The sequence below is a fragment of the Pinus tabuliformis genome, chromosome 7 (genome assembly GCF_031772625.1).
Source record: "Pinus tabuliformis cultivar Carrire ecotype Pingquan chromosome 7, CPIR1, whole genome shotgun sequence".
NCBI lineage: Eukaryota > Viridiplantae > Streptophyta > Pinopsida > Pinales > Pinaceae > Pinus > Pinus tabuliformis.
In genome coordinates, this window is record NC_142293.1 from 1691238265 (window position 1) to 1691264452 (window position 26188).

General features: G+C 40.8%; 1 protein-coding gene across 10 annotated transcripts in view; it reads left to right on the forward strand.

Moving 5' to 3' along the window:
- The window catches only part of LOC149255020 (uncharacterized), a 451815-nt gene that overhangs the window by 272238 nt on the left and 153389 nt on the right, over positions 1-26188 (forward strand). For 9 of the 10 annotated variants that reach the window (XR_016267201.1, XM_089460284.1, XM_089460288.1 and 6 more), the window contains 2 exons: positions 4084-4209; positions 4317-4406. The exons of the other annotated variant lie outside the window; for it this stretch is intronic. Coding sequence is in view for 8 of the 9 variants with exons in the window: in XM_089460284.1 (XP_089316410.1) it covers positions 4084-4209; positions 4317-4406 (216 nt within the window). In the remaining variant the exon portion in view is untranslated. The remainder of the gene's footprint in view (positions 1-4083; positions 4210-4316; positions 4407-26188) is intronic. 10 annotated transcript variants of the gene reach the window in all.

The window sequence follows — 26188 nt, forward strand, 5'->3', positions numbered from 1 at the left end:
GGTAAATTTAAAACCCTTTGATCAAATCTTCTTATTATTATTCAATAGTTTAGCAAAGAGAGAGTACAAAAATCAAATTCATTTGCCAATAGACAGTCAAAACAACCCTATCAAATTCTGTAGTCAACTACAATCAAGCTTCAGCCATAACCAAAAAGTCAATGTTGGTCAAAACAACAGAAAAATTCACCAATGCAGCTCGGTCTTCCTTGGTCAAACTCGGCCTGAAGAGGAGGTCAAATGTTGCCAGAAACAATTCGGTCAAACTTGGTCAAAAGAGAGAAAATCTGCTGTGATTTTCTACGGTCAAAACAGAAGTCAACCGAAGTCAATGCTGGTCAATATGCTCAGAAAATCTCGGTTTCTGTGCCCAGAAATGCGGCCTAAAGAGATTGAACTTTTTCCCTAAAAAAGGAAGTCAAACTTGGTCAACATCCCTTCTGTCAATGTTGTCCTGAAACTTTGACATTTTCGGCCTATAAACTGTCCCACAAATTCGTCCTTCATCCACACGTCAGAGAGAGAGAGAGATGATCACCAAGCTGTATGAACCAATTTGATTAGGAGAGAGAAGAATAGATGAGTGAGTGATGTCCAAATGAGGTGAGAGGTCACTCCTATTTATACAATTCGATGGGTGTGAAAGGACACATCTATTGGGCTTCTTGAGCCTACATTAAGCTGAGGCGGACCTTAATAATTTGTGTGTTTGAGAGAATAAATTCAAAATTTCACTTTTGCTTTGTCCGAATGAGATGATCTTTATATCAAACTTGGACCTCTCGAAAACAGGAATCCAATGCAATAATCATCTCCATCATACGAGCTGTCGCAAGGTGGAATTTGGCCTTAGTTGCCAATTTTAACATGTATTGATGCAAGATAGCTCTACATGAAACATCTTCTACAAGTATATGGAAGCATACAATAATTAGCACATATAGAAGGAAAATAAACACAAGATCATACCATGCTCCAAGAAGAAAGAACTTCTCATGAATGAAACCCCAAAGTCTTTATTAATATTTGAAAGTGTACAAAGAAACAACACTTCCACAAACACAATAGCTAGTATCAAGAATACATAGTAAATAGAAAAATGGGAGCAAATCCCAATGAAAAAGCCATGTGACAAGTGGAGTTGTGGAAGATCCCAAGAAGAGCAAGTCGAATTCCAAGTGGAGAGTAGCTATGACACGTGCACTTCATCCAAATCGAATTCCTCTAGTTGGCGCAACATATCTCTTCGAAGAAATTCGAACTCTCCATGTGTGAAGCAAAGAAATGCCATGTGTGGAACAAGAGAGAGCTATCTCTCACTTGAACTCAACCACCAAATTGAATGATTAACACATCCCCTTTTGCCATGCGTTGAGCCTCCAACAAGGAATGCATGAGCCTTGTGTTGCGTAGACCCTTGACTCAAGTGTAGATGCCATGTGTTGGAAGTAGTGGAGTTAGAGTGGAGACAAGCCTCCAACTAACTCAATCAAATATTCATCAAGATATTCTTCAACATGCTTTATCTCCAAGAAATTCTATTTTCCAAGTCACCAAATCGATTTCCTCATTTGTTGAATGCTTTAATGATGTCATGTGCCAAATCATCTTCCACTTGTGCTTTGACTTGACTCTTGACTTGTGATAATTTCCAATTCATTTCCATGTCATTTTGTCACATGGCGTTTTTTATTTTTTTCCATTTAATTTATTTCTGGGATAATTTATTGCCACATTTTCCACTAAACTTAGGAAAAGTGGGTTTTCCGGGTGTAGAACTTATTTTTTACCCCTCAAAGTGTGTCCTAGTAGAAAGTTGAGGGTGAGAGGTGTAAGTTTTAGCACACATACCTCATACAAATTCTCTAGATATCAAGTATTACATTTTACAATTAAAATTTATTAAAATCTCTGTCCAGCGGGAAACTTTGAAAACTAAAAAACAGACGCCTAGACCTTATCAAATTCCACGGAATTTTACGAGTGATCTAGTATGGTAATATACAAGGACTCTAGACACTAGGACTCACCCAAGGCCATGCCATCAAGCCACACTCCGGCGTTGGGGTTATGCTTGGAGGAAAAATTCAATTAATTATTAAGTGCCAGAAAGTACTTGATAATTAACCAAGTAAAAAAACCTCCCAGAGTAAACTCACTTGATGACAATGTCCCAAGTTACCTAGGCCTATTACATGACTCAATTCATCACACTAGCATCACTTTGCATCATTTCCGTAGGGCTTGCAGAATCAGAGTACAATATAGAAGAAGTTAGAGTTAAAAAACTTTGATGATATCTGAACTTATGGTATATGAAGCATCTGACATATCTTTGGGCATGGAGTCCTCAAAAAAATTTAGGTGCAACTTCAATTAGCAACAAGTCCTTCAAGAGAACTTTGATGTATGCATCTCTTGAATTTAAAATCTCCGATTTAAGGAAGTCACTAGGGTTTTTAAGTAGAAATAATTTTTATTTTAAGTAGAAATACTCTGGTAGGTGTTGAGCAAACCCTAATTTCTATTCCTTTCTCTTTTTCTTGGTAACTAGGGATAGGGTTAGGTTAAATTTGCATTATCAGCAATTTAATATTTATGTGTTATTTCCCTATAAACAGGATTGCATTTAATAAACCTGAAAAAGACAAAATCTATCATTAGTTGCATGTTAAAATCTTAAAATGGGGTTGATGTCATCTTTATTGTTGTTTCATGCATGTTTCGATTGCAAAACTACATGCTTCAGCCTAGTCTACATTTTGAGAGCTTTGTTCTTTTGTTGATTTACCATTGGTAGGTTATCCTCTAAAGATGCTATATGCGATCTTGTGCCCTAAAGTTGCATACTTTTCAAACCCTAACTTATAGAATCTCTTTTTTGAATTACATAGGTCTTAAGGAGGTGTACTTGGACTTTGATAAATCTCAGCTTAGCCTTTCTAGGCTCCATTCATACCCTTTCCTCCAATCATTAGACCTTGCATCACCATAAAGCCTTTCTTTATTGAATATCCTTAACTGATCTTTATAGGGAGGCCTCCCTTGTGTGATTCAATTCACCTCTAGAGTCTAAATAGCTTGAGAGAAGACATTGAGGTGATAGTGGGGGCCAATCTCTTGTTGCGATAAGACCTAGATTGTCTCGTGGGGCTTTGCACTAGGGCTGCTAGATTTTTACGGCAACAGGACCTTGGATTTTCCGCTTAATAAAGCCACTAGTTCCTGTACAAAGTGAGTAGATATTGGCTAAGGGAGCACAAACTTCATAATGAAACACATTTTTGAATAATGAGATACTTGATATATATTGAATCTCTACAAGTGACTACTGGTTATGTATCTGTATTGAATACATGCATGCTCAAATTAAAGGAACGGAAGTAAAACATCAAACTGTTTCTAACAGTTGGAATAGCAAGAGCAGAAACCACATTTCACACTGAGAGGCAGACCGCCCATGTAGTCATATTAACATGCTTAACACTACATAGTTTTGTAGCCACAACTTCCTTCAAATTCTTAAACTACACTAATGTTTTTTGTACTCGTGTTTTTTATTGAGGCAGCTTTCAGATATGGAAGAAGGAACTTTTAACATTCCTAGCCTATATTCCCTTTCTTGAACATAGACAACAAAGCATGGAAGGCATTTCTTAATAATGTGCCTGCCCTATTCAAGAACATGTGTAAATCATTAATATACTACTAAGTATCTGGATCAGGGTATAAATAAATGTGAAGTGTCTACTCGAAGGCAGTAGCCCTTGGGATATTTGCATGCTTGGATGGGGTTAATAATAACTATACACCTCTCTGCATATGAATCTTGCATTGTGAATAATCTATTGTTTAAAGGTAAACACATAAAAGGCTGAGCATAATGATATATTGATACTGTTTTCTTTTTGATTTGTTGCATTTGTTTCCCCGTACATTCTTCCAAATATGAGTCCACAAGATGAAGAATGGCAAAACCATATCGAAAAATATAACATAGCATGCATTCTGCATATATCACTGTGAACCTTGTTCCTGAATGGTGCACAGAAGTATTACAGTTATATTGTTGCTCATTGGCAGTCTGCAGAGGAGGTCATCAAAGCCCTTAAGTTGGAAAATGGTTCCTCGTATGATGTTATTTCCAAGAATGACCCTACAAGATTATCAAGTAATATCAAAATACGTCAACCAGCTGGAACAAAAGTGGTAAGCTTGGGATTTTTAGGATATAACAATGTCCACTTTTAAGTTTTGATATTATATATCTAAGTAAAAGTTAAAACACTAATGACTTTTTGGGGTTTTACCTTTAGGAATTGTCGAGAACACCATCTAATCTGAAGATAATTATTCCACCTGGAGGTCTCACAGCTGAAATAGCTGGAACAGGAACCTTTGCCGTGGTAAGTTCCCCTTCTGTTACATTTGAATTGTTTCATGTTCCTTGCTAGAATACCAAGTACACCCCACTGGTATGTACAATGGTTATTATGCATGGAATATTGCATAGCATATAATGTAGGCATTCACACCAAATTCTGGAAGGGAGCACTTGAGTTTATCACAAACCATGTGTACATGAATAATTTTTACCTGCAAGCCAAATTTGCTGCTGGTGGTCTGTTGTCCTTGTAAAGTTTAATGCAGTTTTTTATGCCTGCAATACAGAGCGAAAGATTTTATAAACCAAACACAAGATTTTCTTCTAAGATAATGCTAAAGCTATGTTGTAGGAAACGTGGTACAAAGGTCCGTTTCTGTATGGAAACTGGTACGAAACGTGGAAACGCATTTGGTACGGCCGTGAAACGCGTTTCCGGCTGTATTGCCACGTTTCACAAAACCGAAACGTGGCTAGTACAGCCGGAAACGCGTTTCACGGCCGTACGACCCACGTTTCCTCATTAACTTGTGTTTTTTTTTAATTTGTTTTTAATTTATTTTTAGGGTATGTTAGTGACTTCTAGTTGCTTCTAGATGCATGTCTAAAGTTATAAAAGTGAATTTTTGCCTTAGTGTTGGTATGTAGTTCATCAGGAAGTTTGAGGCATATGCAGTTCATGGTAATGTTTAAGAATTTAAAAGTGATATTCGTGTTCGTCATATTCTCCTTTATTTTTCATTTTCATCCTTTTACTTAAATTTTTAACATTACCATGAAATGACTCAGGATTTTTGAGAGTGGTTTTGCCTTCATTGGATTTCATATGGAGAAAGTAGAATTTTAGATCTCACTCAAAATCCAACAGACTTATCTGTTTTTCAGGATTTCAAGATTGGGGGGATTGCAATGTTTCCATTGGATTTTATCATGTACTAGGGTATGGAACTTGTATTTAATCAAGAGAACCAAGCCCTCTATGCAGGGGAAACTTCCAATAATCAAGATCATGTAGGGTACTAGGGTATGAAACTTGTATTTAATCAAGAGCACTAAGGTCGTTCGACTATGTAGGAGGAGACTCCCAATACAACAGTGGTCCTTCTAAAGAATGGGATGTGGATGCAGAAAATCCTGATTTAGATCTCTCTCTTGCAGCCTTATAGTCTTTATTGTACTTGCAGCCTCATATATTAATATAAATAAAGGCTGATTTTGAGATTTGGATATATAATAAAGGTTGCTTTTGGATATTCTGATATTTTTATTTTCATTATGTGATCATTCATGAGTAAATGTGATGTAAATTAAATCTTAGTGTTTAAGTGTAATAAATTATAATGTATCATTTATGCTTTATGATTGCACACAGATATATATATATATATATATATATATATATATATATATATATATATTCGCGTTTCCCCGTTTCCAAAATTTGGGGAGGTCGCGTTTTGTATCGCTTCTCGTTTCGGAAACTCGTACCCGTCTCCCCGTTTCGTGCAACCTAGTGCTAAAGCAACATTCGTGCAAAAGCTCAACTAGAAAATTGTTTGTTGTTAAGAGAAAATCTGATTCTGTGATTTTAACAATCATTTTTTATGTGGATTATGTAGTTTGTCATGTGCAAGCATGCATGAAGTTCAGACCCTTGCTTTTTACAGGGTTCTTGTTTGAACTGGAATCTAGAAGCTAGTGCCCTTGTCAGTATTAGATAATATAAGAAAATGTTATTATTGTCCTTGAATGGCCAGTGAGAGTAGGAAATGCAACAGAATGTCAGACTGTGTTTCAAGACCACTTCCAAATGTGAAAATTAGAAAAGATACAAATGAATGCATGTGAACACCGAAAATAGAAGAACATGAGAGGGGCTGAATTCAAAGAAATTTAGGAAGAGAGAAATCACTAAACAACAGTTATAGAAATAAAGGTAAAGGTAGATGAAGGAGTATAGGCATCCTTGTCATCACTTATTAGTGTGAAGGTGTTGACACAAACCTTGATAATGTCATATGGAGAGTGCTCAAGGAGAAATGGGCTTGGGTGGGTGGACCTCAGAGGAGCTCGGTAGCAGTTTATCAAAACTCTCCCAACATCTAATGTTGAAGAGAAGAATCTAGTGAGAGATGTCTAACAGCTTGATTTAGGCAGGGGAGAAGCACCATGCAAGCAGTGGGTAAGACCTTGTAGCTTTGTGGATGTGAGATGTTTACCATCTGAGTAAGAGAATGTATTGTTTCAAAGATATGACAACATTGGCCTTAATGGTTGGGCAACTTGCAAGGCACATAGAGCCTCCACTCACTGATATAGACCAAAGAGGGGAGGTGATGAGCCTAGTCGTGCAGGTTTTGGTAGGTCCTGTAATCTCTCTGAGTAATCATCTTGTGTACATATAATTACAAACATCATTGGTTGTGATAGTGAAAGTAAGTAGCAAGAGAACCTCCAAAACCTAGAGCAAGTAGTGAAATGTAATAAACATAAAATCTATAAATAGATATTAAATTATATAGAAATAATGAATGAATAAGATAGGATGGACTTATGGTGATATACATCTTGGGGTATATACACATTGATGGGTCACAAGGTGAAAGGTTATGATAAAGGGTTATGACCCTAGTGACATATTATTGTTTTATTTATTTAATATTATTTATAGATTTTACATTTATTACATAACCTCTCCCTTCAAGGACGATTTATTCTCAAACAATTTTATGGAAAGGGCTATGTCCTCATTTTGGCTTGAAATGCCTTGTCATAATTCTTCATTCTTGATATTGAAGACGTGAGACGATATGATCTTCGTAGTGTTGAGCAAAACTGTCGAATTGTTTCAGGATCTAAATACCCTAATTTGATTTTTTGTGGAATTATGTGGCAATGATTTCAGAACTATTTCTTCGGAATATAGATCAAATTTTGTCTTTTTGCTAAGTAAATGTTGATAGTAGATACTTGATACATTGATTGGTTAAAGTATCAACACTTGTGATTAGGATATCAATAAAGCGCCCTTGTAACTTGGTCCTTTATTTTTAAATCATTTTGTTGATAATCAAATGTTATTGGTAGAGATGTTAGTTTATGGATTTGTGGAAGTATCAAGTAGATGTTCTATTCTCTAAGGTGTCAGAGGCTAAGGAACACGAGATCTCCAAAACCCATAAAATGTTTTAAGAGAAAACACTTAGAAACTTCTCAATTAAGTTAATTGATCAATAATTAAAAAGTTCCTAAGTCTAACTTAGGAAAATTGATTAATTAATGGGTATTAATTGAGGAAATCAACTTTTTCTCTAGAGACTTCCAAAAAATGATTTGATGAAGTCTGATATGATCTTAGCTATTGATCGCGATTAGATCTTGGCCATTGATGCTCCAGCAAGAGATTATAAGAGCAAGTTGATGGGATGGAGATAGACATAGTTGTGTGAGCAAGCAAGCAAGGCAAATCGAGCTACCCAGTCCACAACTTCAGTGAGGACGCAGTTCGAGCTAGAGGGAGAGCATCGAAGAGAGGGAGCAACAAAAAATTTAGGAGTAGGTTTTCAAAAAGTTTTCTAGTGTTTCTTTGGTGTCAGATTGGCAGGAGATAGGAAGCCGAATTATCTACAGAGAGGGCCATAGAAGCTAATGCAAATAGCCAAAAACCCTTGAGCGAGTTGTCGAAAGAGAGGATTCAGTTGTCGGAGGTTGGATCAGCTTCAAGGAGGCAGAGTGAGTCACTTCCAGTGGTAAAGGGGGGGCAAGACGGCTCACTTGGAGCCAATTTCTAGGCAGTGTGAGTTACCTAGGGCCAGTATTGTGAATTCCGGGCTGCAGTGCGAGTGGTCAGTGTGGGGCTCGAGCAGAATAAAGGAGGTCCATTTGTAATTTTGTATAGCAAAGGAGATCTAGGATCTCTAGATTAATTTGGCCTGATATTTTTGTCGGAGTATTGCCAGTTGGGCATCCAGATTATTATACTTTCAAATTTGTTACATAATAATAAAATAAACCATCATTTGCTGCACCGATTTTCCCTTTGGGGTTTTTTTGAGGACTTTCAGTCAAAATAATTGTGTCAATTTTTATGTGTGCATTTATTCCTCAATTCTTGATTTTTACTCCCGCGAAATATTTATTTGTGAAGAATGAATCAGTGAGTTATTTGCTATTTGTTGTAAAAAATAAACTGCTAATCAGTTAGGAGAATAATTTCCAGTTGGTTTATTCGTGGAAATTTCACAAGAGGTACTTGAATTTTCCATTGGTTGTACTTCGACATCTAAAGACATCCCTACTTCAACTAGAACTGCATATTTCGGATTTTTGATGCGACTAGATCTATGTTGGTGCATTTCTCCAATGTTTGGATATCTACATCTAACAATTCTTCTACTTCGATTGGATCAATCATGGTCTCTTTATCAATAAATATTACCTTGTTGGTAGGTTCCTTTAGCTTCCCATATAGTGACTTCTTATCATTCTTTAACTTCTTAACTTGTGTAAGTAAACTCTGATTAGGATCCTTTGAGCGTGAAAGTTCTTTATCATATTCTGACATGTCAAATTGATTTTTAAGATCTTCATCTATTTTCTCATCTTTTAACTTTTGTATTTGTTCAATCAACCTCTTATCTACTGGAAATACTGAGAAGGGTGTTGGAATTTCGAAGTCTAACTGTTAGAAATCCTTCATGTACTTTCTGATTTATTTCTTCCTACTTGTTCTATTAATTAACAAGTTATTTACCATGTAAATACTGAAAATAAATAAAAGTATAGTCTCAACACATACAGATCATCAACTGAAGGAAAAACAAGCGCACAAGTGACACCGTTATTTTTGGACTAATGTCCTCGGAAAAACCCAATGCGGGAAAACCAGTGCAGTTATCAGAGGATTTTATTGTTAAGCAGTTTCAGAATACAATCTGGGTGTTAGAAATGGCTCACCCAACAGAGAATGCCCTCGGCAGTAGTACCTCTCAGTCGGAGATAGATATCTGCCCCAATCTGCCCCACGAAATCTCCCAGCATCAACCTCTAGGGTCTGCGTCAGCCTCTCTGGCCTAGTGTCTGCCCAGTGTCAGCCTCTCGAGGCTCTGTGTCAGCCTCTGGAGCCTCTGTGTCTCCCATGTTGGCCCTCCTCAGGTTGTGCGCAACTATTCGTTGCCTGTGCGTGGCCTCTGGCTGCTTCTGTGTGTCCACTAGCTGGCTCTGCGTCAACCCTCTCTCGACTTTCGCGCTAATGCTTCCGGTACTGTCTCTGCCTCTCTGCTACTGCATTCACTGCCCCTCAGCTGCAACTCTGATCACTCCTTTGATTTCCTTAGCAAGCCCTGCCCCAGAAAGTCGAATTTTTAATCAATTCGGTGTATTCTCCAAGTGACCCTCTAGCCTCCTCTTATACTTTTCTCGTTGACAATTCAACGGCCGAGATTAAGTCCCTAATCAACGGCTAAGATTAGATTTGGCTTCATCCATGACTTTTGGACCATTCTAACTCAGTTTTATATTAATTCACATTAATATTTTATTTTCCCTAAGTTTAGACTTAGACTTAGGGACTTCATTAAAAATATTAATTATTTTAATATCTCCCAAACTGGTTAGATTTTGCCCAAACCATTTCTGGGTATTGGAGATCTCATGTGCTTTAGCATCTCCACCAATTTTCGTGGCTAGAGCACATCCAATGCTCCCCCAAATCAACACTCCTTCTTAGCGAGGACTGTGCTCTGGTAATACTCCTCACTGAGGATCACCCTGATCATCTAGCATCGGTTCTTGTGTTGATGCTAGGCCTGCTTCCCAACATCCTCCGTACTGTTGCATCATGTACTGCTACCCATGGCCCTGCAACTGCCACTGTTGCATCTATACGACAACTCCCTCTGCATCCATGCTGCTGCCCATGGCCCTGCCACTGCCACTGCTGCATCTGCACTGCAACCCCTCTCATCATGCTGCCCATAGCACTGCCACTGCTAATTGCTGCACTGCAACTGTTAATTGATGCACTGCAACTACTAATTGCTGCACTGCAACTCAGTTACTGAGAAGTAAGTAACTAATCTCCCAAATCTGACATCTCCGTTAGGCTAGAAACACTCCCGATGCTGAAGCGCCCTCTGTCACTGACAAGTGCTCCCTCTCTGACCTCTGCGCTGTTGCAACAACTCTGTGCATCTCGCACTGCTGCCCCACGTTGTCTTGGGACTCCTGCATTGTAGGTCCCTTTGTTGCTCCATCCGCATTTGTCTCTATAGACATCCGCCAATCTTGCTACTCCTCTTCGGGGCTCTAGTAGCAAGGTATAATCCAAGAGGTTGGGTACCTCGAGGATCCTACTCCTCATCGCCTATAGTCCGTCTGACTATAGCTCGATGTCTCCCCACTTCCTCTCGAATGGCGCATGAGCACTCATGGCATAGTCATCATTTGTCTCCACTTCTTTCTCCGCCCTTGCTGGCACAACCTTGGTCTCAGAAGCTTCTCCCTTGCTCTTCTTCCTCGGACACTGGCTCGCATAGTGACCCAGTTCACCATAGTGGAAGCATTTGACCTTGGAGAGGTCCTTCTTCCATTTCTCTTGCTTTCCCTCAGATGCTAGGGCAACATCCTCCTCTTTCTCCTTGATTCTGACCCTCCCATTCCTCTGAGACTGCGTTCAATGCGGTCCTCACCAACATCTCCTCATTTGGCGTGGCCCCTATGGAAGTCAGTTGATCCCGAATCTCCTTCAATTGGCCGAGGAAGGTGTTTATCTGTTCTACCTTCTGCATCTGGTATGACCACAACTGATTTTCTAGTAGCATCTTACTCTGCACGAAAGTATGCTGATACAATTTCGTCAAGGCCTACCACATCACATTTGTCATGTCCTTTTCGGCAATATGTGGTACTACATGGTCCTTGACCCTGTCAAGGATGATGCTCTTGGCCCTCGCCATTGCCTCTTGGTACTTTTCGTTCTCATCTGGGTCGATGTTGATTTGGGGTAGCATCAGATGTGCTCTAGCCAAGAAAATTGGTGGAGAGGCTAAAGCACATGAGATCTCCAATACCCAAAAATGGTTTGGGCAGATTCTAAACAATTTGGGAGATATTAAAATAATTAATATTTTTAATGGAGTCCCTAAGTCTAAACTTAGGGAAAATAAAATATTAATGTGAATTAATGTAAAACTGTGTTAGAAGGGTCCAAAAGTCATGGATCAAGCTAGAGTTAATCTTAGCCGTTGATTAGGGACTTAATCTCGATCGTCACTTGGAGAACACACTGAGGGAGACAAATCAGTTCAATTTCTGGAGCAGGGTTAGCTGAGAAATTCGAACTAGTGGTCTGGTGAGCAGTCAGGAGGCAGCAAGTACAGAATAGAGAGATGGGATTAGGCACTGGAGACTAGCGCTGAGGCAGGAGAGGCAGATGCAGGGCATTTCAGGCAGATGTAGAGGCAGCAGGAGACTGCACAGTCACTAGAGGGCCTGCGTGGGTGACACAGAGAGCTTAGGGCTGACGCAGTCAAGCAGGGGCTGACGCAGAGTGTTTGGAAGCCATGTAGAGGTCAGCCACGCTGACACTGGGACTGGGAGAAGCGCTGGAGATTTTTTTTCTCTCTGCGGGTAAGCCAGTTTGGCACCCTGTTGTACTGAAGAATTGCTGAATAATAAAATCCTCCCTTGCTGCACCGGTTTTTCCACATTGGGTTTTTTCGGGGACTTTTGTCCAAAATATCTATGTCAATGTGTTGATTCTTGTACATGTGTTTGTTTCTGTATTACGGTGTGATATCTACAACAGATTTTATTTTAATGTTTATTGAAGGAATTTCATAAATAACTTATTGAAGAATAGGTAGGAAAAGTAAATTAGATGTTGCAGTGATAGAATTTTCATAGTCAACTGGGATCACTATCGTGTTCAAGGCGAAGTGCTTAAGACGATTCGTGTCTAGAACGAACAAGAATTTGGCCTTCTAGACTATGAAGTTTGAAGGTTTGTCCAGTCTATCCTGATCTCTTACCCCGTTCACTGCCATTTTGCTGCTATTCTTCCGACTCTTCCGAGTCTCTCTACTTCCCTCCTGGAATTTCTTGGTGTGACTCCCTCTGAGCCTCGATTTCCCTCCTAGAAACCCCTCTGCCAATGTTGAGATGCCCCCACTCCGATTGTTAGTGCAACTGCACCACTGATCTGGATTTCTTGGCTAGAAATCCTTGGCAGCAACTCCCTCCTCCTTGGTCTTTCCCTGTTAGGTACTGTTCTGACCACAATACCCCACCAACTTCACTCTGCAACTCACCCACAGCCTCCTATGCCCTAACAAATTGAAGGTTAGAGCCTCTAGGCTCTGTGCAATCCCGGCACTAGCTAAATCCGCACCTCCTGGTCATGGGTGTCAATCCTTCCTCACTGAGAAAGATGACTGGGCATTGCATAGGTCAGGTTTGCTCCTCTCTGCCATTGCACTGATCCTCTTCCCGACTCGAACTGATGACGCAGGCACTGCGTCACCCCTTCCTTGCTTCTTTTTTACTAGGAACAACGTCTATCACTCGGGACAACTGTTTCTACTGTTGCTGCTCTGCTCGGTCAATGCCCTCAGTTATCCTGTGATCTGCAATCATGCTCCGATACCATGTTGGAATTTCTAAGTCTAACTGTTAGAAATCCTTCCTATACTTTCTGATTTATTTCTTCCTACTTGTTTTGTTAATTAACAAGCTATTTACCATGTAAATACTGAAAATAAATACAAGTACAGTCTCAACACATACAGATCATTAACTGAAGGAAAAACAAGCACACAAGTGACACCGTTATTTTTGGACTAATGTCCTCAGAAAAACCCAATGCGGGAAAACCGGTGCAACTATCTGAGGGTTTTATTATTAAGCAGTTTCAGAATACAATTTGGGTGCTAGAAATGGCTAACCCAACAGAGAATGTCCTCGACAGTAGTACCTCTCAGTCAGAGACAGATATCAGCCCCAATCTGCGCCACAAAATCTCCCAGCGTCAACCTCTAGGTTCTGCGTCAGCCTCTCTGGCCCAGCGTCAGCCTCTCTGGCCCAACGTCAGCCTCTCAGGGCTCTGCGTCAGCCTTTAGAGCCTTTGTGTCTCCCACGTTGGCCCTCCTCAGGCTCTGCGTAGCTCCTGGCTGCCTCTGCGTGGTCTTTGGCTGCTTCTGTGTGGCCTCTACTTGGCTCTGCGTCAACCCTCTCCCGGCTTCTGCGCTGATTCTCCCGGTACTATCTCTGCCTCGCTGCTACTGCATTCACTGCCCCTCAGCTGCAACTCTTATCACTCATTTGATTTCCTTAGCAAGCCCTACCCCAAAAAATCGAATTCTTGATCAATTCAGTGTATTCTCCAAGTGACCCTCAAGCCTCCTCTTATACATTTCTCATTGACAATTCAACAACCGAGATTAAGTCCCTAATCAACTACTAAGATTAGATCTGGCTTGATCCATGACTTTTGGACCATTCTAACTCAATTTTATATTAATTCACATTAATATTTTATTTTCTCTAAGTTTAGACTTAGGGACTTCATTAAAAATATTAATTATTTTAATATCTCCCAAACTGGTTAGATTTTGCCCAAACCATTTCTAGGTATTGGAGATTTCATGTGCTTTAGCCTCTCCACCATTTTTTGTGGCTAGAGAACATCCGCTGCGACCCCAAATCAACACTTGTTCTCTAAACAATAAACCTGTGGTGCTGCCTGTGGGTGTGGGGGCACAATAATAACCTCATGGGTCTCTAAATGAGTCGAAGATGCCTTTAGACCATCTGTAAGGGCTCAAATGATGGTGTAGGTGATGCCACATGATCCTACAAGTCCTGGGTTCGCTGCCAATTTCATGGTACATCTATGGGTCTGCTTGGGCAAAGGTGAACTAGGTGCATCTTCCTTGTCCAATAGGTGGATCTTGGGCCAATCTCTGAACATCTCTAGGGATCCATGGAGTGTTGTCTACTGCTGTGGAGGCCCACGGCTCTCAACCCACACCCTACATGTGCCAATGTAGTCCTCTGGAGGGTTAGGACCCCATATAGGTAGACCAAAACCAAGATGGAAACCACTTGCAATCTTGCATAAGATCCAATGCATCCCCTAGCCTTTCAGTATAACAAGTCATCAAGGAAATTGAGTGAAAGAGCTTACAAACCATGGACCATAAGTGGGGACTTCATAATGGCCTACCCTTCCATTATGGGCTTTAGCATCTCCAAATGGGGTTAAGTTGTTAACCAAGTATCCCATTAGGTGGTTTCTACTTCTAAAGGGGATAATATGTCCAAGGTACATCCTTTGAAAGGTTGTGGTATGTGATAAAGAGGTGAATGGAGTAGGGGATGAGAAGAGGCAGCCCTGAGCCACATATTGGGGTACAAGGGTAGCTAGTAGAAGGGAAGCCCACACTTGGGTATATAATGTATAGGAGGGAGCAATCATGGTACATGAGGTACCCTGACCTTGATTTTTCCACCCTTCTTTATATGCCTTTTTCCTTTTTATGATTTTTCTCTAATTAACTGCTCGGGGCTCAAGGGTTAAGTGCATGATGTGTGAAATATAGCAGTGGGTACCCCCTTTTAGGATAAGGCAGTTCATTGCTCACCTGGGCTTGGGACAATCATGGATTCCTATATGATGAAGGAGGCTCATATAACCTGCAAGAACCAGGGTGATGGCCATGATGATGGGGTAGAGCTCATGTGTTGGCTTTTGCCCACGTGCTAAATGTGTTTGTCCCAGCCATCTTTTGCATTTTGTGGTATGTTTTCCTGTTGAATGTGGCCACTTTTGCTTTTCTTTTTAGCTGCATCAACCTTTGGGGCATCATTCCAAGCCTGACCTAAGGTGTGGGCAAAGGGAAGGGGAGAGCTAGTCCTATGTGGACCTAGGTGGGAGAAATGATCAAGGGGGTAATAATGAGTGGAAACGGGGTAATATATGTTGACGAGGGAGCGAGACCACGCAACCAAAATCAGGGTTTCCTATGAAATACCATCCCTAAAGCCAAATGGTCAATAAAAGAGATCCCATGGGACTAGAATCTGAGGTTAATCATCCAACAGGGTATTAGGGGACAAGAGCATAGACCTAGCCCATTCTTTCCATTGAATCTGCCCATTAATCCATGCCCAAAAGTGTTCATGATAAGCAAACTAAAATACTCAATTACCAAATGACAAGGCATAATTTTAGGTCTGAGGGGCCCACCTTCAAACATACGATCATGGCAGATAGGTGAGGGAACACATGGATGGCTCAGGTGGCGGAGAATTGGCACAATGAAATAGTTGGTGGCTGCAAGGGGCTGTTGGCTACCGATTGTGGACCATCTTGGAGAAAAAGAAAATCTACTAGGGATATCACCCACAAATGGTGGGTAACATCTGGGTCCAACTGGGACGTGATCTCTCAAAGAAGTGGATGAGGCTACTTGAGCGGGAGGTCACGAGAACTCCAACAATCTCTTGGTTACCTTAGACTTGTTACCTACACATATAATAGATGAAGAATATGGGGCAACATGCTTTCGTGGCGTCTCATGATCGCACATGCTTAATGTTAGGCCATAAAATCCATAGAAAGACAAAATATGCAAAGATGCATCCTACTCTACCATGAGAAATATCATATGTTAGTTCTAATGCAAAATCAACATGCAATGCATCCTACTCTACCATGCATATGATAAAATATCAAGTCTCAAGGAAAGGGGTGATGTGACTTAATTTGACCTGCTCGGGCCAAACTTTGTCGTTGAGTTTGGCAATGTAATAATAATTCTCCCCAACTTTTCCATGAATCTTGACAAGCATTGGATCTCTATCAACCAAGACCAAGTGCCCGATCTTATATTCTTTTTTAGGCTTCCACTTTTGCTTGCTTTCGAGATTGGTCGCTTGAGGATGTAGACTTCTTGAGCCGTGAGAATAGGAGAAGGCTTCTCAATTTCATGTGTTTCATAGTATGGTCCAGGGTTGATCACATGAGATTGCTCGATGGCTTCCCTATAAAGGATAAAATGGGTTCCATCAGATTGTGGAATGGTAGTCTATGATAAGTCCATTTGAACATGACCCCCAACGGTAGCCCCCCATTTCCTAGATAATAGCCTTCCACACACATCGGGAATATCAATGACAACAACATCCATGAGGAGGGATATGTCAGGATTCCTAGTCAAAGAAACTTTAAGGTCCTTGATGAGACCTTCTACTTCCATAGGCTTGGAGTTAAAACCACACACCTCCTTGTACGATCGAGTGATGCTAAGACCCAATTGCTTCATAACTTTTAAGGGCATGATATTTGCGGAAGCCCGAGTCTAACATACAATTGTGTAAGAAGAGCTCATTGATAGCCAAAGTGAGCATAACGATTCGTACCTAGGGTTTTAGTCTGGAATATGAATGTTTTGTTTTTCTCTTTGAGTATTTCCTCTTCCTAAATTCCCAGGGACTTCTTGATTTGTTGTTGCTGCTTGGGAAGTTTAGCAATTTCTTTCAAAGGAACGGGTATGGTCATTCTTCCTACGACAACTCCTATGCCAATGTCAAGTTTAACGTATTTCCCTTTTTCTTTCTTCTTGATGTTTTCCTTTCTCAGAGGATCCTTTTTCGGATTGGCTTTGGTTGGGGGATCCTTGGGAGGAATTTCAGGGAGAGATTCTTTGGGAGGGGCTTACTTAGGTAATGAATCTTCTTTGGATGGTTCCTTAGAGGTTGCAAGGTCTTTATTATTTTCCTTTTGTGAATATTGGACCCCTTTGAACCTTCCCTTGCTATCAAAGTTAAGAATAGATTCTTCTTTTTCCTCCCTAAGGGTGACCTCACTAACGGGAGGATGTGTATATGCTAATTTTAGGTATGTTCTATGCTTAAGAACAATTTACTTCAATTTTCTTGTTAGCTCAATATCAATGTCCAGTTAGCAATCACATTAGCATGATAGTAAAATGCAGATAGAACATAAACATAAACAGTAGAAGACAAGCCAAGACAAGAGGACACAAGATGTGGCACTAGGTAGGGACAAACCCCAATGTGGGGAAACCCTTGATCAATTCTTCTTATATTCTTCAATAGTTCAATAGAGAGAGATAGTACAAATATACAAATCTGAGATTTAATGACAGCAGTAGGAAAGTCTTGACTAGACAAGTCAATGTTGGTCAATCAGGACGGAATCTTCCTTTGAAGATCATTCATATGGCACCAACAGGTTGTTCAGAAAACTGAGTCAATCATGGTCAAACCTTGACCCAAAACATCTTCCAAAACTTTGATGTCTTCTTGCTGCTCTAGCTGTCATTGCTTCATGAAATAGGACACAGTCAATAATAGTTTCGCTGCTGTCATCATGATGACTGGTTACGGCACCAAGCACTATTGTAACAGTCCTCCAACAGTCATCAAAACAACCTTTAATCTCTGTGGTATTACGTCACAGGGCAACTCCTTGGTTATGCTATTGATCTAGGCATATATAAGCCCTCAAACACCCCTATGCAATCCTTGACTATGGTGTTATAGCGTGCGGCCTAACACATAGTCTTCCTACAGCTTCCAGGCAACATAAACCTTATTCCTTGTCCTTCCAACAATGCCCCAACAGATCTGTTCCTTAGCTCGTCTAACTCGGCTTCCTTTCAGCCTTTCAGATGGCTTCAGAACAGCCTTATTTCACCCATGTTGAATGATCCTTCTTGTTGTGGCTAGGGCATATTCTTACTGTTGTTTAGGGACTCCCACTTGCTACGAACTAGGGCCTCCTTTACTGTGGATTGGAGCCTTCCTTTTGTTGCGTATTAGGCCTCCTTGACGGCATATAGATGTCTCCCTTGACAATGTATAGATGTCTCCCTTGACTGTGTATTAGGCCTCCTCCTTGCTGTGGATTAGGCCTCTCTTAACTGCAGTTAGGGCCTCCTTCAGTTAGTGGATTAAGGCCTGCTTAAGACAGCAAATTAGGGCTTCTTTAGACTGCGTATTGGAGCTCCTCCTGACAGCTAATAGGTTTCCTTTTAACTGCGACCAGACCTCCTCACAAGACTGCTACTAGGGCTCTCCTTCAACTGCGTCTAGGCTTCATTATGACAGCGGCTAGGGCTTCATTATGACAGCGGCTAGGGCTTCACTCAAGGACTGCGACTAGATCCAAGGTCTCCCTCTCGACCTCTCTTTCCACCAAACCCAAACGAGTGGAGAGAGATCATGAGAGATGAGTGTGTCTCAAATGACTTGAGGTCACCTTTATTTATAATGCAACATTGAGGTTGAGCTGGAGTTATTTGCTTGCTGGTCGACCTTGACAAATTGTCAATAACACAAATAATTTCATATCTCCATAAATAAATGTCGGAATCGAATGATCTTTAGATCAATCCTACACCTCTCAGATAGAGGAATCCAAGAAAAATATCAGTTGCCATAAATAGGATGACCCACATGAAGTTTCGCCCTAGTTGCCAATTTTAACACTCCCTCTCAACTAGGGAGAACTCCATCTGCTAATGCATCTGCCAGTTTGTACCATCTCTGCCATCAATGCAGTGCCTTGCACTGCTCTGTTTTGTTGAACTATGAAGAAGAAAAAGTGATCAAGAATGTATCATACCATTCTCTATTGACCCAAATTCAGTCCCATATAAAGAGAGTGTCTCATACCACTCTTACTGATCTGAAATCAATGCCAAATAGAGAGTGTCTCATACCACTCTTACTGACCCGAAGTTAGTTCCATTGATCCCAAATCAATATCATCCTAGCATAGGGAGTACGGTAGTACACAATGCGTCCATCGATAGTACTATGGTCCCTATCCTCATTTCCCTACTCAATGGCCAGATGAGAGGTACTTCTCATGAGTCCCAAACTGCATGGGTAAGATGTCTCAGCAGGAGAAGGATGAACCACTCATCCTGCCTACATGTTGCCATGGGCTATCACAGGGGAAGGTTGAACCACTCACCCTGTACACAACAAATCACTAGGGGAATGTTGGACCACTCACCCTATGATTGTGTCTCAGCAGAAGAAGGATGAACCACTCATCCTGCCTACATAGCAAACCATTAGGGGATGGATGAACCACTCACCCTATAATTGCTTATTGCTCCAAGAAGTACCCCATGCCCCCCGGAGCTCCCAGAGCTCAATATCCATATCATACAAGACTCTCAAGAGAGGGTCTCTCCACGACTCCTAGTCGTTCTCGGAAAGTCAAGAATTTGACCTTTCCCAGGGGCTTCGTCAAAATATCAGGGGACTGCTCAACGGTCCCAATGTGATGGAGCCTTATTGCTCCTCGCTGTACCATATCCCGGATAAAGTGGTACCTAATGTCTATTTTCTTGGAGCGATCATGAAACACGGGATGCTCTGATAATCGGATCCCACTCTGGTTGCGCAGAGGATCATGGTGGTATCTAGCACATGTCCAAATAGCTCGCTGAAGAGCTTCCTCAACCAGACAACTTCATAGGAGGCCAAACTCGCAGCTATGTAATTGGCCTCAGCAATGCTCAAAGCAACTGACTTCTACTTCTTGCTCATCCAGGATATTGGAGCAAAACCCAAAGAGAAACAACACCTAGAAGTGCTCTTGCAATCCATCACACTATCTGCCCAATTAGCATCAGAATAACCATGCAGTCCCTTATCTTTGGCAGTGTGTATCAGTCCATGAGTGATTGTACCCCAAAGATATCTCAGAAGATTCTTGGCACCAATACAATGTGTGATGAGGCTCAACCATATATTCGCTCAACATGCTAACTGCAAAACATATATCTGGACAAGAGTTCACCAAGAATATCAATGCTACTATGAGTTGATGAAACTCAGAGGCATTTCCCAATTTAGGTCCAGCAACACTACCGCATAACTTCTTAAATTTAAGCTCCATCGGGGTAGTCACAGGCTTGCACTCCACCATTCCAAATTCAGAATCCAACTCCCTCTTACGTTTGTAAATGAGAGGGTCTGCACCTGTCAGAAAGAGGTCATCCACATAAAGTGCCAGTATGAGAGATCTATCATCTTCAACCTTAAAGTAAAGATTCGGATCGGTTTCACTCCTAGTGAATCCTAGCTTCACCAGTGTTGAAAATAGCAACAAGAAATGCTAAATATAGAAGTGCTAAATTTAGTACTGCTATAAATAGCATTTCGGGATACCTTCCTATTTTAGTCAGTCCCTAAACTAAAATAGTGAAGTAAAATTCGAATTTAATCTTAGCAACTATTTGTAAAATAATTAATTAACTCACCATGAGTTAATTAGTTAAGGAAAATCAAACATGAAGTCTACGTGGGGACATGCAACAGTTTCTCCATTAATTGAGGAATTTATCCATCAGTTAAAGAGATAAGGATGAATTGTAATTAGTTGGCTCAGTTAACTGAGTCAAGTCCAGTTAGATTAATTTAAACAGTTTGTTGAATTAATGTGAGTTCAGTTAGTTAATGCATGCATGCATGTAACCACTGCACTTCAGATAATTGAATATTCTCTCATAAATAACTCATGCATGTTAGTTCAGATAGAGACCTAGTTGAGATCAAATGGAGGGGCAGTGTACTATCAGTTGCTAGAATATTCCATTGTGAATATTCCTTGCATGCAGAAGGAATTCTTTCCTTGAGGATTGCGCAGTTACTTCTTCAGGTTTTGTGAGTGTGATGAGGCCAGTTCACACATGTGGCTTCACTGGACCCCAAGAAAAATTGCGCAAGGAAATAGAAGGTTTGGAGGGCTTGAGGAGGACATATACTATGTCTATTCAATCTTTGAGCTGTATTGTTTGATTGCAGAGAGAGCAGGTTAGCTTGAGAGCTGATTCTTTTTGTAACTTGCACAAGATTTCCACTTGTATGATAATACAGAGATTGGGGTTTTAGGCTGAGGCTTTCTCTGGGTTACTTCTTCTGTGTTATGTGTGATTGATTTCTCATTCTCAGTTATATGTGTTCTCTTGATATTGCTCAATTTGATTAAGCTTCTGCAAAGTGTTGTAGAAGTAGATCTTGTATTGTGTTTTAGTATATTGCATAATCTGTTGATCTACAGTGGGATTTTCTACAATCAGATAGCTATCGATCCTCTCATACCAAGCCCGAGGTGCTTGCTTCAAACCATAAAGAGCTTTCTTCAACATGCATATATGAGATTCCTAGTCATGAACCTCAAACCCCTCAGGTTGTTCCACATTTGTGGTCTTGCTATTACTTGTAAGTTTTCCCTCGGTACATCCAGACATATACCTTCATGCTCTTATTTGAACTCGAGCATCCCTGTCACCATTTGTCTCATATCAGGTAGGGCTTGGTAATGAAGATGCGCAAACCTCCGGTGCTATAGTTCAGATTGTAGAGATGTGTCAGAAGACATGGTCCCCAATGGACTTCCTCCAACTCGATACAAAGTGCCAACCCTGAACCCAAGAGTAAAAGCATCTATAAAATTCCTTTTCTAAACATGTACCTTTCCATTGATGAATGCTACCTTGTAACCTTTGTCTTCCATTGCAGAAATGGACACCAGGTTATTCTTGAGATTAGGTACATAAAGAATTTCTTGTAAATGAATCGTGTTACCCTGATTCAATTGAAGAGTAACATTCCCTACACCCTTTACGGGATAGGTGGCATCGTCTCCAAGAATAATCTCCAAGTTTGTTTCCTTTTCTATCAAATTAGAGAGCGTTTCCTTGTATTCGGTGAAGTGCCTTGAAGCACCACTATCAATAAGCCAATTCCCCAAAGTGTCCGGAGGAGAGGTAGTGGAGAGGGCCGATATAAGATAATACTCCTATTTCTTATCAGAAACAACATTTGATTCTTCGTACCTGGAGTTCCTTGCTTTCTTAGAGGGTTGACCATTTCCATGATGTCCCGCATTCCTTTTTCCTTTGCCATTGTACTTGCCATTCCTTTGATTGTTGTTGTTGAAGTTGCCCCTCAAATGATTGTGATCATTATCATGTGATGTGTCCCTTCTATTTGGACACTCCCTTGCATAGTGGCCAAACTTGTCGCAAACAAAGCACATGCCCTTCCTTCCACCCTTAGATCTGGGCTTTTCGTTGAAGTGATAGCAACCGTACAGATGCAACATTTGCGCAGTAGCTGGTGGGCAGTGATGTCAGACATCAATAGCGCAGAGTGAGATGTTACAGAACATGGTGATGCTTTGGCAGGTTGCATTGTTAGAGCACATTCCTCGCTAAGAGGGGGTGTTGATTTTGGGTAGCATCGGATGTGCTCTAAGTCTCAAATTTTGCAAGGAGGCTTAGACACATGTATTCCACAATACCTAGAAATCATTTTGGGAAATTCCACTCAGAGACAATTTTATTAAAATAGTTAATTATTTTTAATGAGTGCCTAAGTCTAAACTTAGGAAATTAAAATAATTAAAGGGTATTAATCTAACTGTGGGTGAAACTTCTAGAAGAAGATGCGGATCATGTCAATATGATCTAAGCCATTGATTAGAATCTAATTTGAACCATTGAATACTCAACTGAAGGATTATAAGAAGGACTTCGATGGGCATTTGGAAAATACACCAGGCAGATACTTAGTTACCTGAGTAAAATCGATTTCCTCACTGGTCGAAATTCGGCAAGAGGAAAATCGATTAAGAGGGAGAGTTGCAGTTGAATAGGAGAGAGGGTATCAACAACAGTCGAGAGGCGGGAGCAGAAGAAGCAAAGCAGAGAAGAGATGGCGCAAAAACTTCGACATAGAGGGACAACGCAGAAACTGAGACACTGGGACCATGCAGCCCCTATGTATAAGCTGACGCAGTGAGTGACAGAAGGGGCAACAGGTCCTCTCCCAGATCAGAATCTTGCCAAGGAGTCTAAGAAAGTTGTCTGTAAAATTCTCACAGAGATATACTTTCTATTCTGCTAGTTGCATCTTGTACATGAGATTTTGTTGAAGATTAATAAAGAAACCGTCATCTGCAACATTAGTTTTCCCACACTGGATTTTTTCAGGGACGATTGTCCAAAAATAACTGTCACTATGATTATCCTTGTGCTACTATTTTTCTTTGCATTTACTTTGCGTAGTATTTTAATTGTGAACCCTGTGTTGGAAATACTGAGAGGGGAGGTGAATCAATATATTTTTCAAATGTTGCTTTTACTAGTTAGATCACTTATATTTAGAACAAAAAATGAACAATAAGAATAAATGCTTTTATTAATTTTTTCCTCACAATAAATCAAGTACAATATATGTGGGGCTCCAACCCTAGATGAAGACACTGATCTTCAATCTCCCAGGCTCCATCCTATATTTTCGAAGCACCGACTTGGACTTCCAAGGCTCCAATCTTGTTAATTTTGAGGCACCAACCTCAAGGGCTCCAACCCTATATCTGGTTCAGGCTTCGACCTGGTTCTTGAGGACTCCGATCCTCTAGGGCTCCAACCCTATCCTCCAAGGCACCAACCTTGTCTTTTCGAGGCTCCAACCTATATTTGCCAAGCACCGACTTGGACTTCCAAAGCTCCAATCTTGTCAATTTTGAGGCACCAACCCTATATCTGGTTCAGGCTCCGACCTGGTTTTTTGAGGACTCAGAGACTCTAGGGCTCTGGCCCTATCTTCCAAGACTCCGATCTTGTTACTTGAGGCTCCAACCTCTAGGGCTCCAACCCTATCTCTGGTACAGGCACCAACCTGGTCTTCTTGAGGACATCTATCCGTTAGGGCTCCAATCCACATCTTCAATTCGTCAATATAAGATTACTAGTTCTTCACGGCTCCCAATATCTTCTGCAACGTGCCCTACCAATCTCTTCACCTTCAGCACTGCCCTCAAATCACATCAATGACAACATTCTTATGAAGGTGTCTCCACTACTCTTCATGTCACCCAAACACTTTCTCCAAAGTCACCTCATGATGACTTGAGCAGTGCATATGAGGTCTTCACTAATGTCTCCAAGATCAGCTTCCACAAAGGTCTGTCCACCACAAGTCTGCTTCAAAATGTGCTCCAAAGATACTGCTTTAATCCCCTTAAGATTCTGCTTTAGGCCTGCTCCTTCAATAGTCAAGAATGTCAGCTACCCCAACAAGCCTACAATGTCTTCAAGATTGCTGTAAGCACTTTTGACAAGCAGCTGAACAATGTCAAGACAGCCTTCTAGTTCTGCAATCCAGGCTTCCAAGCTGCTATATTCATATACCATCGAGCTGCCACTGTGATACTCCTTTTGGCTGCTACAATCCGAGCTGCAATGCCTCATATATGTCTACCAAAGTGGTATTTCTGAGCTGCTACAATTGTCATACTACCTCTGAAGTGCGAGCTGCTGTGTAGGGTCTGAACTATATATAGGTTGGCTGCCTTCACACAGTACCGGGCTTGTAAATAGGAGTTCTGAACCACAGATGACTGTGCATGCTCACACACCAGCCCTTAAATACTCCATGTTGCCACCTGTTCAAGGAGGTTAGGCCTGCGGCCTACAACAGTCCATAAAACAGCCTCTCAGCCCTGTCAAACAGTCCTAACTGCCCCCTCTTATGTTGTCACTGTAATGTGCTCAGAACTGTGCCTTCTTACAGTAAGTTGTGCCGTCATGCCTGAGCTGTAATCCAAGCTACTTTCAATAGGACTGGACCCTTTAGTTGCTGCACCAAGGTCACTTGCAATAGGACTGCACCAATGTCACTTTTAATAGGACTGCACCAACGTCACTGTAATTACATTCACAGATTTACCCAAACAGATATTTCGCTGTCCTTATCTTCAAGAATACTCCTCACTGTCCTCCTTACTGTCTACCACCAAATTATGAACTTCAGACCAAAAAATAATGGTGAAAGAATGAGCTCGAATCCCTAATAAATAGTGGTTTACGCACAGCAAAATGGAAGGACACATCTAAGGAGGTAGGCCGTCTTGTGTCCTTGAGCATACGTCGGCTCAATGTCAAAAATATATTTTTTAACTTGAAAATTCAATATCTTACAAACTATTGGGAGTTTCGGGGCAAGTAAGGGCTCATTGGAAATAGGAAAAAATCCTCTTTCAGATGGTATATAAATCATTATGGAGGAATGCCTCTAAGATGGTAAAACATATTTTTCTTTGTGACTGCCCTTGAATTGCTTAGTGCAGAAGATGATTAGGACAGTATGGCTTCTCTATTGTTTGGGACAGCATGGCTTCTTCATTGTTTCATCATTGGATCATAGTCATCAATCATAGGATCATAGTGTCATCATGTAGGACATCCATGTCATCATATCCAACAATATCATTATATACTAGTGCAGTGATATGTCATAGTGCAACAATTATTAATTTGTCATTAGGAGATTTCCAAGTCCTTCATGACATGTCTCCAATCATTGTCATATATAGTCTCCGGCCTTCATCAAGTGCCATCATCAATGGTGGTCATTTATTAAGTGTGTGACATCATCAAGTGTAGTCCTCCATATGTCATCAAGGGCTTGTATATTAGATACTTCATTGGCACTTACGGTCTAGATCATCAATCAAGGCACATGATTGACACTTGGCAATATCATAGTTAGTTCCAAGGCTTCTTACGATTTCTTCATTGGTGGCTTGACATATTAATAGCTTGACATCTTCATTGATGACATCTCTATCAAACAAGAGTTTGATCAACATGTACCTCATCATCATCTGGAACCAGGCATCTCAAGAGTACTTGCTATCTCGGCCAATGCCATATTGACATCAATGACAACCTTGATTAACAATCTTCCCCT